The sequence below is a fragment of the Cibotium barometz genome, chromosome 2, assembly GCF_041138505.1.
Source record: "Cibotium barometz isolate CiBa-2024 chromosome 2, ASM4113850v1, whole genome shotgun sequence".
Lineage (NCBI taxonomy): Eukaryota > Viridiplantae > Streptophyta > Polypodiopsida > Cyatheales > Cibotiaceae > Cibotium > Cibotium barometz.
Genome location: NC_141047.1, coordinates 57,755,937 through 57,768,045, shown reverse-complemented (window position 1 = coordinate 57,768,045; position 12,109 = coordinate 57,755,937). Strand labels below are relative to the sequence as shown.

Here is a 12,109-nt window from a genome sequence, read left to right as displayed (position 1 = left end):
AAACCCTCAACCTATTTGTCCACCGAAGTCAGGTCAAAACGGACACGCCTAGCGGCCTGTTCCATGACCACATCCTCCGTGCTGCCGCTGTCAAACAAGACGACGACTCTCTGGCCACCTATGTAGCCAAAGGACTTGAGCAATTCGTTGCGCTCATACTCCTGGTCATGGACGCCCTTCTGCTTATCTTCGAGCTCCCGGCTAATAATTGCTCCAACTGAAGCACCGGGATTTGAAGAACTAGGGGTAGCCACTGGGGTCTGTGTGGGAGCAAAGCTCACCAACCATGGAAGCTGTGGAGGCAGCGGCGGCGGGCTTTCGAGGCTTCTTAGGACAATCCCGAGAAGTATGTCCTTTTGTATGACAAAAGAAAAATCTACCCTCCTTCTTGTACTGAGAAAGCTCCTCAACACTCAACTTGCCACATGTCTTGTGAGAGATACTGCGTGTGTGTGTCTTCTTATAGGGAGGGAGGCAAGAGAGAGGCCAAGGCCCAAAGCCTCAAGGCCTATGGGCAAGGCCCACGAAAAGCCCCCCCCAAACGGCCAGAAAAAAATGGTAAAAACTGTGACCATCAACCGTCCCTCACAACCGTCCCCTCCTAGATCTATCACCGGAACGTCGTCCCTTGTGAGGGACACCCAGCTCGGGACGTCCGTCCGTCCCCGTCCCAAAGTGTTCTCGGGACGGCGTCCCCCCGTTCCAAGAATCCGTCCCCTCCGTCCCCTGTGACTATGATTGTTATGCTGTAGTCTAAATATATACAGAAGCTATTGAAGAGGTTTAATCTTGAAGATTGTAAACGTGTGGCTACACCTATGGAAACAGGTACTCGACTTAGTCTTCAAGATGCAAGACTCTTTTGATGCTAGTTTGTATCAGCAGGCTGTCGGATCCCTTCTTTATGTATGCAACACGAGGCCAGATATACACTATGCAGTCTCACAGTTGTGCAGATTTATGCATAGCTCCGGTACGAAGCATTGGCAGGCTGTTAAGCGGGTTTTCTGCTATTTACAGGGCACTCAGTATTTTGGATTATTTTATCCAAAAGGGAGTGAGTCACAGCTGCATGCTTTTAGTGATTCAGATTGGGCTGGATGTTATGACACACGAGTGGTCACTAGTGGGGTTTGCTTTCGCCTTAGCGATTCATGTATATCATGGCTCAGCAAGAAGCAACCTACAGTGGCCACTTTCAGCTGTGAAGCTGAGTACAGGGCAGCCTGTACAGCTACAGTTGAGTGTGTGTGGCTCAGATGTCTTCTGGCTGATTTGGGTGTTGGACAGTCGTCTAGCACTACGATTATCACTGACAGCAGCCAGAGCGCATTAGCAGTTGCGAGAAACCCAATGTTTCATGCTCACACTAAGCACATTGAGATGCATTACCACTATGTCAGGGAAAGACTCTCTACAGCAGAGATCAGCTTGGTCTATGTACCTACACATGACAACATGACAAATTTATTCACAAGGGCTCTTCCTCGTGAAAAGTTCAAAGCTTTTCGTAAAGCTTTGGGCTTACTGCCTTTTCAGGATTAATCGGCTATACCTTGTACATGTTCACATCATCACTCCAAGGGGGGATTTGTAGCACTATATGGTAGTGATGTGTGAGAACACACTTAGGACCGCCGAGGCACTTTTTCCCTCACTAGGAGGTTTTTTCCCCCGTGCGTATGTACACCCTCTTATCTACTCATTTTCGGGTGTGTACTTATCTTTTGTATCTGGCACACATTTGTTCATTCTAATCTAGTGAGTTTGTGTGCTCTCAAACTTCTCTATCTTGTGTGTGTGCATTGTTGCAACCCTAACCCTAATTCCAATACCATCGCGAAGAAATAATGAAGGCAAGGGTATTTAATCATTTCATTATGATTTCTAGCCATTGTACTTGTTGTACCAGCCCTTATACTTGTACTTGCTGTACTAGCCCTTGTACTTGTTGTACTGGCTGAATGGACAGTTGCACTTGTTGTACCAGCTCTATTGCATGAAGACCTGTGGTTTTTGGAGAAGATTTTTGGAGAAGAATCAGTACCCACACGGAGGTACATGGTTTATATTGTTGACTCGGCATTTCTACAGCTATGTGCCAGCTGAATTTTATGGTTGCCTCATGTTGGGCTGTGTTATGGCATTTGTATATGGATAATCCAGCATCTCCCGTGGGCAGAGTAAGGCCCTCAAAGCTTGTACATGATATTATTCTCCTTGGGTAATACAATACTCCCGGGGGGGGGGGGGCGATTCCGGCCTCTATGCGGTGTCAGCTCTGCACATCTCTTTTTTACAATTTTGTGGATTAAGTGGCATATGTGTTAAGGCTGTGGCCATGTTTAAATGTTTTAATATCCATTGATGGTATCAACAACTGTGTCAAAGGCCCTAGCCCCCGGGCATCGCGAGTTTCATAACTGATGATTAACCAAGGACTAAGACTGTTCATGCAAAGGATTAGCCATGGCACGGGCGTGCACGTGACAAGTTGGTGGATGGATTGCTAGATGTTGGCACACGCGAGGCCCCTGTCACACTCATCTCAAAGGGAAACAACATCAGGATGCCTTTCCAAAGAAAGCTACACAGTGAGCCACGGCACCTCTGGAATTGGTTCATGCACATTTGTGAGGCCCGATGCGCACTCCGTCTCTTGGTTCTGCTAGTTATGTTTTTCTTTTGGTTGATGATTTTAGCAAGTATACCTAGGCCTATTTTCTCAAATCCAAAAACGAAAACTTTTGACAAATTCCCAACATGGAGAACCTTGGTGAGAAACAATCAGGACACTCTGTCTTGACATTACAAGCCGACAAAGGAGGAAAGTTTACTTCTCGCCAGTTTAACCAGCATTGTGAGCTCCATGGCATTCAACAAGAGTTTGCCAACATAGGTACTCCTTCCAAAAACGGCGTGGTGGAGCAGAAGAACCGAACGGTGATTGAGATGGCTCAGTCAATGTAGGAACATCGGAGTATTCCTCAAATGCTTTGGGCAGAGGCAGTTGCTACTGATGTTTACATTCTCAAGCGGTCCCCTACTACTGTTGTTCCAGGGCAGACTCCCTTCCAAACCTACCTAGGAAGAAAACCCTCGGTTTCACACTTTCGGGATTTCGGGTCGGATGCATTTGTACATGTACCTGATGGTGACAAGGGGAAGATGGATGCTAAGTCCAAGCACCATATTTTGGTCGGTTACAGCTCCGAATTCAAACGTTATCGGCTCTACAATCCTGCAACTTCAAAGGTCATTGTTAGCAGAGATGTGGTGGTTGATGAGACTTCATTTTCCACTTCAAAGGGGGTTTCTTCATCATCAGGGGCTGATTCGCCTCAGCCTCTCCTTGGTTCCTCATTGGATCCTCCTGTTCCTCTTCCTCAACTTGAACTATTCCTCTTCCTCAACTTGAACTGGCACGTCCTCGAGCACCTCAAGCAGAGGAATCATTTGACAATGATCAGGAGGAGAAGATTTTGGTGGATGCTCCACAGCAAGCTACATCTCAAGAGCAGGGTTCTACTTCTGAGGGGGGATCTCCTATTCCTAATTGGTTGTACTAGACACTGCGGGACTCCGGAGTAACCCGGTTGCCTTTACCTACAATAGGAGGTCCCATCGATTGGAGTAATTGCGTACCACGACATCATCTCAGGAGAACTTGTGCGTCAATTATGCATTGATGTCACGCATCCAGAAGGACTCGGAACCTACTCATATTGGCGAGGCGCTTTCCAAATCAACTTGGAAGCAGGCCATGGAAGTGGAGCTTGACTCTATTGAACGGAATCAGACTTGGGAGCTAGTTCCTAGACCGGCAAAGCAGAAGATGATTGGTGTCAAATGGGTCTATAAGATCAAGTACAAATCGGATGGGAGTCTGGATAACCACAAGGCCAAGCTTGTGGCCAAAGGCTATTCTCAGATAGCTAGCGTGGATTTTGATGATACTTTTGCACCGACTACTCGGATGGCAACCATATGGACAGTTCTTGCTGTTGATGCACACTCTCATTGGCCCATCTTTCAAATGGATGTTTCTAGGCCTTTGATGTGAGCTGCCCACCCTATTTATGGCATTTATGCCTATTTTTCAGGTTGTGTGGCATCTAGGAGGGAGTCGGCCAGCTCATACGGGGTGTATATATATGCTGCCCTTTCCCTCACTTCTAATCATCGCTTACTGGTCATTTTGGCGAGCACCTTCAGCCCTCTACCTACGAAGTCCACTCCTTGCCTACGGGCTGGTTGTATCCATCTTTTCTCGAGGATTAGTCTCGATAGCCTTTAGTGCATTGACTAGGATTTCGTGCATATTTGCTACGAAATCTCTAGCCGCATCCATCTGAATACCCTTAAGTCCAAAGGAGATCTAGGTTGGTATCCGTACATAGCATAAACAGATAGTAACAAGTAGCCACATGCTTATGTTCCAGAATCTTGGGCAACAGCCGACATACTATTTTCAGATCTCGGGCACCGGGCATCCTGTACCTTGGCCTCCTTCCCCATGAGGAGATGAGGAAGAGTACTTTGGGAAGTGTTCCTTGAGCACCCTTCCTGGGTATTATTTGTAATGTTGCTTTTATGCTTCATGTTGGACATCTGGTGGTCCTGCGGGATGCCCTTAAGCTTGTACATAAATACTTCTGTGTAACGTGAGAATTACTAAAGGGGGGATCGATCGACCTGTTCCAGCCGAGTGTGGTGTTCTTTATCTTATCATGTTTTCTCTTTTGCTGTTCATGTGAATGTTGGAATGGTTTATCAATCTGTCATCTTGTCTTAATTCAAGCTTAAATGGTTAAGTTAATTCCTTAAACACCCCAGACCGGTTACAGGGCCCTTGGAACCCGATAGTCTATATGAAATGAGAGCCATCCAGCCAAGGAATCAGGAGGTGCTATGAGAGGTTCTCGAGTGAGGGGATAATCAATTGAATGGACAGGAAGCCTGCAGCCCGGGCCAGGTAAACGGTCATTGTACTATGCCTATCACGTGTGTTGATTGATCACCACGAGGAGCAGCCTAATACTCCTTCAAAGGGTCTTGGAAGCAGACCGTCACTCAAAATCCAACCATGGAGGCTAGCAAATCAGAGTCGAGGGTGAGGCCATGGTGCCATCTATCTGAAAACACATGTGCACTCAATACTGCAATGGGGCTCAGCTGCAGCACTATCCACCAAGACGGCTGAGTCAAATTCAATCAGATTGGCACCATTTCGGAGGAGCTGGATGTTGGACAGACCTTGCTCGCCAACTGATGCGGTTTGGAAGAGTTCTGGGATCTTCCCTTGAGATCTGTGACGAACCTGCAGATAAGAGTGGTAGCCTCCAGAGAGGCAAGGACAAGAGTGAGACCAGCAGTGTGGGGGGGAGGGGGGCGGGGGTAGCAGGCAGTAAGCAAACAGAGGGAGCGAGCGGCACAATGAGGGGAGGGGATTTAGCAGACTGCTATGCAAGGAGATCCAGCTCTAACACCTTCGTAATCTTTCCTTACTCTCTCATATAAATATCATTGATTTTCATTCTTGTTTTGAAGCCCGAATCACCTACCCCATTCAAACTTTTCATAACCAGCAACTTGGGCCGATATACATCTGTCAGTCACATTATAAATTAAGATGAAGATCAAGGTGAACATGCCTAGAATCAAAACCAAGGCACAAGATTGTCCACATGATCTTCTCGTCAAGAGACTCCTCAAGCGTGACTCTTGGACCTTACCAAAGGCAAAACTTTGATTCTATTGTAATCAGTGATAAACATACGAGGGCTTGTACATAGACACATCCACACGACATTGACAAAAGGAAAAGAGAAACAGAAGACCATACCGTTTGAAGTGAGGGGAGGGGTGGGGGTCATAACAGCTTGTGGAGATGAAACAGAGAGTCTTCTGTGGTGGAGGACCTGGTACATGGAGGAGAGTTTTCCTGTGTGCAAGGGGGCCACGCCAATCCATCGCAAACCAGTCCTCCCATGAGCTCCTGAGCGAAAAGCAGGCTGCAGGGAGCGTGTGAAGCAGGGCTTGTGCAGAAAAGGCGGCAAGCTGAAGCACCTCAGGGCAGGGCTCCTGCTCAGACATGCCATTTTCTCAGCAGCATGGGCCGACATGGCGCCTTCTTCTTCTTCTTCTTGCAGCCCTGTCTGCAACACACAGATGAGGCGTCCAGGCAGTCAGGAGCTGCTCCCAGCTCTGCACACAGAACAGAAACAGTATATCCTAACCAGTTCTCTAAGTAGAAATGGTGCTCTTGCCGCAGGGATATGGCGTCTTCGTCTAATTCTGCATACGTCCAGGGTTCTCTGACAAGGATTATGGGAGTCCTCGCGTAGAAAAGGTTGACCATGCACAGTCGAGTGCAAGGCTGTGAATAGCGGAACCCTAAAGCCTAGACACTGCGCTGCTTTGCCTTATCCACGTGGCAGCTCTGGAGACGCCCAATCATACAGACGACGTCGCTCGCTAATGTTGAATTGGCCACGTAGATTGCTAAAGGAGCACCAACGCTTTTGCAGGTTGCCGATCCTCTAACTGCTGCAAGAGATGATCTTGGCACTTGGGTTTTGATGACCTCACATTTGGTGCAATTGTTGGAAGGCATGATCCAACCATTCACCAGCAGTGCAGTAGCGCAATTGGTGAAGCGTGTGTGTGTTTGGGGTGAGGTCTCGTGATCGAGTCTTACTTCCAACTCTCATCCTTGCTTGGTACAAATAAAAATCTCGCATTTAAATTTAAAAAAAAACCATTTACCAAGCCTTTTGCAACTCACAATGATTGTGGATGCATTCATTGATGCACGAGCTACCGCATATATATCCCTATGGGATCCTTTGGCCCCCATTGCAAATATGGTCGTAGTAATTAATCGGAGGATTGTTAAAGAGTGTCTTTTTTTTTCCACAAAAAGATCCTTCCATTAGTTATCAACAGAGCTGCCCAGTGGGCTACAAACTCCCGATCAGGCGGGATCACAATATAGACAAAGGGAGGCTCTCCCACTCACACACCCAGACTCTCTGAAGCTATCTCAAGTATGAGGTGGTGGGGGGAATAGCCACACAGGTGGCCTATAGCTCCAGCGCACAATGCCCTGTTACTCAAAGAACGGGCTACTCTTCCATAGTCGAAGGAAGGCAAGCCTGCGAAGGATCATGGAGTCTGAAGTCCCCTGAAGTCTGTCAAACTGACCTCGAAGTGTGTGGATAAGCTCCAGCCAAAAGTCCCGAACAGTCTCAGCTGGTGGAATGACCCTCTGCTCAAAGATGCGTCTGCAGCGTGCCCGCCATACAAACCAAAGTGCCAGGCTGCTAATGAGCTCCCAACGAGGATCGCCCTCTCCCGACCATAAAGCAGTGCTGAAGTCTGGAACCTGAAGTGGAAGAAGGTGACCTCGTTGACCCTGAAGAGCAAGACTATCTGCTATCGTCTCATATCCAAGCCGGGTCCTGAAAGAGTGCTCCAAGCCACGGCACCCCATGTAAAGATCTGGTCACCCCAAGGTGGCTGTATAATCGCAAAATCTGCCGCCAGATCTATAAGAGTGCAATCCCAGAGGCAGTGCCTCTGTGTCTCCTGTGGGTGTCCACAGCCGGAGCAATCTCCATCGAAACTAAGCCAAGTGCCCACAGCAATGGCTCTATGAGCAACTAGCCACTGAAAGGTAACCGTACGCCTGGGCTGTCTACTACTCCAAATGCGCTGCCAGAATGCAGTCAGGAACTCTGCTGAAATGCCCTCACGCCGCCAATGCTCTCTGCAGTAGCACTGGCCTCTCGTCGCGCTGAGCTAGCAAAATATGTCTGCCAAGCCGTGCCGAATACTGAAAGAACGGCGTGGGCGGCCTCTCTGCCGAGGCAAAAGGGTCTCTCCACTGCCACTCGCCTGGGTCCCACTGTAAACGGGCCAGTGGTGGTCGGGCCTCCCATGCCCAAAGGCGCCACTCAGAGTCAACAGTGATGGCCTCCGGGTCTGGGTCAACATGCCAAAGTCTGCCACAAGCTCCTACTACTCGGATCCGCTGAAAGATGCAGTCAACCACAAGCTCCGACTCAGTCATGACTCTGTGAAGTCGTCCACCCTCACCCACCTCAAAGAACAATGTGCAATCCCCAGAGCAGCCTCTCACTGCAATGAGTATCTCCAAACGCGTGAATGCCCCCATCTAGGTGGGTGGAGTCTGAATCCTGGGCTGTAACCAAGTCTCTGGCACTGCTGCCTCAATATCACTAATCATCTGCGGAACACCCCTCGAACCTGCAAGCCTCAAACTCTGCTGCTCCTCAGGAAGCTGCCGAAACTGTATCCAATCACCAAGGCACCGAGCAGGTCCAACAGTCAAAGCTCCCCAAGAGATATGCGGTCTGGATCCGCGGTCTGGATCCAACCATGTAGCCTATATCTGTCCGAACCTGTGGATTCCAAACCAGGGGCTGTCTCATGAGCTCCTCAGTGCAAGAGGGAGGAATCTGGATCAAAGCACGGCGTAGCTGCTCCCATGTCCTCAACAAACTGCATGTCCTCAGTCCTCCGTGGGAAACCAACTCTACGCATCTCTATGAAAATCCATCGGACCTCTGCCTGCCCCACGGGCCTCCTGTAGCTGGAGTGCATCTACCAAGTCTATGTAAGAGGAGCTCCTTCCAAGGCTCAGTGCCTGGTAAGAGTCCTCGAACAATAAGCTTGCCCAAAAGTGCTCGGCTATGGCAAGCTGGGTCCACAATCCCTAGACCTCCCTGTGCTGTCGGCAAAGTGATACCTGGCCAAGCAACTTTGGCCCTGGCCGGCCCTCCATTTCTCCCAGACCACAGAAAAGTCCTGATCAGGCGCGCTGAACCTGGCTGATACATGAGCCGACCCTCCGTTTCTCCCAGACCACAGAAAAGTCCTGATCAGGCGCGCTGAACCTGGCTGATACATGAGCCTGAGAATATCCAGCAGGAAGTAATGTACCACATGGTGGCCGAAAGCACCTGATTCGCCACTACCACCCGTCCAGCCAAAGAAAGTCTCGCAGAGCTCCAGAAAAGGAGCTTCCGCCGAATGCTCAAAAGTAAAGGAGCAATCTATTGCTCGGCTGTCAAATCAAGTCCGACATGGCATCCCAAATACCCCACCGCCATGCCAGGGGGAATCCACTGAAACTCCATGCTAGGTCGCCACGACGGTACCTCGTCTACTGACCCAAAAGCCACATGATTTGTGCCAATTAATCTTGGCACCAGAGGCATCACAAAACTGCTCTAAAGCATCCTGAAACAAGTCAAATTGGCCGCATGGCCATGCAAGTAAACTGTTGTATCATCTGCGAACTCTAAATCCAGTAACTCCTCTTCCCTCATCGGGAGACGGAGGCCCTGTAGGCCTGTATCCTGCGCAGTCAAGTGCGCAGTCAAGTAAGAGCTCATCGCCTCAGCAAAGAGAAGGAAGAGCGTGGGCGCTAGAGGGCAGCCCTGTCAGACCGAATGAGAAAGGGAGAAGCGCTCCCCACGCTCCCCAGCCAACAAGACCTGGCTATGAGCGGATCTATAAAGTGTAGCCACACCCCTGATCCAAGCCTCAGGGAAACCCATCCGAAGCATAGTGGCCTCGAGAAAAGCCCAATCCACACGATCATAGGCTTTCTCAAAATCAAGCAATAGCACTGCCAAGGGCTCTTCCCTCATACGAGCAAGTGAAACAGCCTCCCAAAAAGTAAAGATATTGTCAAGGATGCTACAGCCCTTGACAAAACCAGTCTGGGTAGGGTGGATGAGGCTGTCCAGCATAGGCTGCAATCTCAAACTCAAGGCCTTAGCAATAATTTTGTAGGCAGAGTTCAAGATCGTGATCGGCTGCCACTGTCTAATCTCCTCGGCGTTTCCTCCCTCCTTGGGAATAAGGAAAATCAACCCCTCAGATAGGGCCTTAGGCATCATACCACTGTCTCTTGGAAGGCAAGCCTCAGCCCCTCAAATAGGGCCTCAGGCATCATACCACTGTCCATCATCTCTTGGAAGGCAACAAGCCTCAGCCCCTCCTTCAAAAGATCCCAATATCGCAAGAAAAAAGAGGGAAGAAGACCATCCTCTCCCGGACAACTGTCTCGTGCCAAAGAGGACAAAGCCTCCTGTAACTCACTGCATGAAAAAGGGGCCAATAGCTGCAAGCGCATATCATCAATCGTGCGAACATATCTCAAAACCTGCTCTCGGCTCTCCATGCAAGTCGGCGAAGGAGCCTCCTCTGTCAATAACTCATGGTAGAACCGCGTAGCAATCTCTCGCATCTCTTCTGGCTCCGTGGCCATAGTACCATCGGCCCTACGGAGCCGTTGCACTCCTGCTCTAGAGTGTCGAGGTCCAGTAAAATCGAAAAGAACTCCCCAGTCACGTGGTCCCCTACCTGAGTCCACTGAGCCGCCTGTCTATGAAACATAAAATCATGCCTGCGCTCCTCTGTCTCGCGAGGCTCCTGCTGTGCCTGAGCCAGCTATGTCCCCACCCACTCACTATCAGGATGACGCTCAAGCAATCTCTGTAGGGAGGCAACTGTGTAGCCGGCACTCAGCCTCTCTAGTGTGCGCCAATCTCCGGCTCATCGTCTCCTCTATGAGAAGGGCACTAATCTGCCCAAGGCCCATCGACACTGACTGTGCCCGCGATTCCGACTCCGACTGAGTCCGAATCCAAATATGCTCAATCCGCTCAGCCAAGTTCTCATCAAGCTGTACATTCTTTGTGGGATACGCAGCATCGACTGGGGGAATCTCCTATCCCCCTCAAAGAGAACCAACAAAACTGGCGCATGATCTGACATACAAGTACCAGCAAGAATCCCCACAGAACCTCCTCTGTCCACCACAAGTAGATCACTAGCATACATCCAGTCAATCCAAGAGAGGTTCGTGTTGCCGATCCGCCGATCTGAACGAGAAAAGAGGAGACTACCTCGCTCCCGTGCAAAGCCTTCAGAATGCCTTACATCAACAACCCTCAATGTCATACATAATCTCTCCCATGCTGCAAGCTCTGTGCCATGAACAGTGGTCTGTTGGGCTACCACCACATCTGTCCTCAAAGTGCTTCAATCATGTTGAAGTCACCCCCAAGACACCACTCATCAGCTCGAGGCAAAGCAACATCAATCTGTGTCCAAAACTCTGCATGAGCACTCTCATGATTCGGGGCATACAGGTTCAGGAGACCAAGCCTGATCTCTCCCCACTGAAAAATCATCCTCTATGCTCTGCCAGGAATAATGATGCCTCTGTCAATGATGGCAGCCCGTAAGTATCCGCAATAGACATACATACTCCCCCCTGAATACCAGAGGGTCCAAACGATGCTAACCAAAACACCTCAGAGTGTCTATGCATAAGCTGACCACAACGCCGAATGCGGCTCTCTGACAAATGATGCTCCTGCAACATAAGAACATCCACTGGACCACCAGTCAAGTAGCGCATCATCTCCTTACGCCCACGGTAACGCATAAAATTGGAGCCTCCAAACCCCTGTACATTCCATGAGATGATCCTCATGGGGACTGCGAGAACCAGGAGGCGGCCACAGCCGCTAGCCAAGCAATCTTGGAGATAGGTTTGGACGAAGAGAAATTCGAGTCCAAATGTCCCCTAAATCCTAAAAAGCGACCCCTTAAGGCCTGTCTCAAGCAACTCCAGGTCTCAGTGACCAACTCTCTGGCAAGATCATGTGGAACCTCATCCTCATGTACATATACATAGCCTGGAATCATCCTGAAGTCCACAATCAAATACATGACAATATGTCGCTCAGTGGCCTCTGGTGAGCCTGGCACCACCATAAACTTAACCAAATCCCAGAAGTAAGCAAGCAATTCCATGCACTCCAACTCTCCAAGATGATGTGAAAACTCAATGATCTGTGCAGGCATGAATCGCATAGCAGCTGAGATAGTCCAATCTGTCTCTGAACTGCCACAAAATGGGAAGGAGAAGGCCACTGCCGAGTCAATGGCTGTTGCCCCACGTGAGGCAAGAATCGCTACATGCACCCTCAAACGAGTAGCCGACCTGCTGTCATCAAGTTCACCAAAGTGTCTAGTGAACTCATACCCAAACCTCTCGCCCCGC

The 12,109-nt window shown here is 49.5% G+C and overlaps 1 protein-coding gene and 1 pseudogene across 4 annotated transcripts in view; both read right to left on the bottom strand.

The window, feature by feature from the left end:
* Positions 1-6,606, bottom strand: part of LOC147641259 (presequence protease 1, chloroplastic/mitochondrial-like) — a 60,259-nt gene extending 53,653 nt beyond the window's left edge. Inside the window, exons 1-2 of one of the 4 annotated variants that reach the window (XR_015269132.1) lie at positions 6,240-6,598; positions 5,846-6,158 (exon numbers count right to left, since the gene is read on the bottom strand). Coding sequence is in view for 3 of the 4 variants with exons in the window: in XM_086819795.1 (XP_086675921.1) it covers positions 5,846-6,125 (280 nt within the window). In the remaining variant the exon portion in view is untranslated. Of the gene's footprint in view, positions 1-5,845; positions 6,159-6,239 lie in introns of all 4 variants that reach the window. The other 3 variants (XM_086819795.1, XM_086819804.1, XM_086819813.1) reach the window with 3 other exon arrangements.
* Positions 6,607-7,045: 439 nt separating this feature from the next.
* Positions 7,046-8,356, bottom strand: LOC147641258 (uncharacterized; annotated as a pseudogene).
* Positions 8,357-12,109: the final 3,753 nt, after the last annotated feature.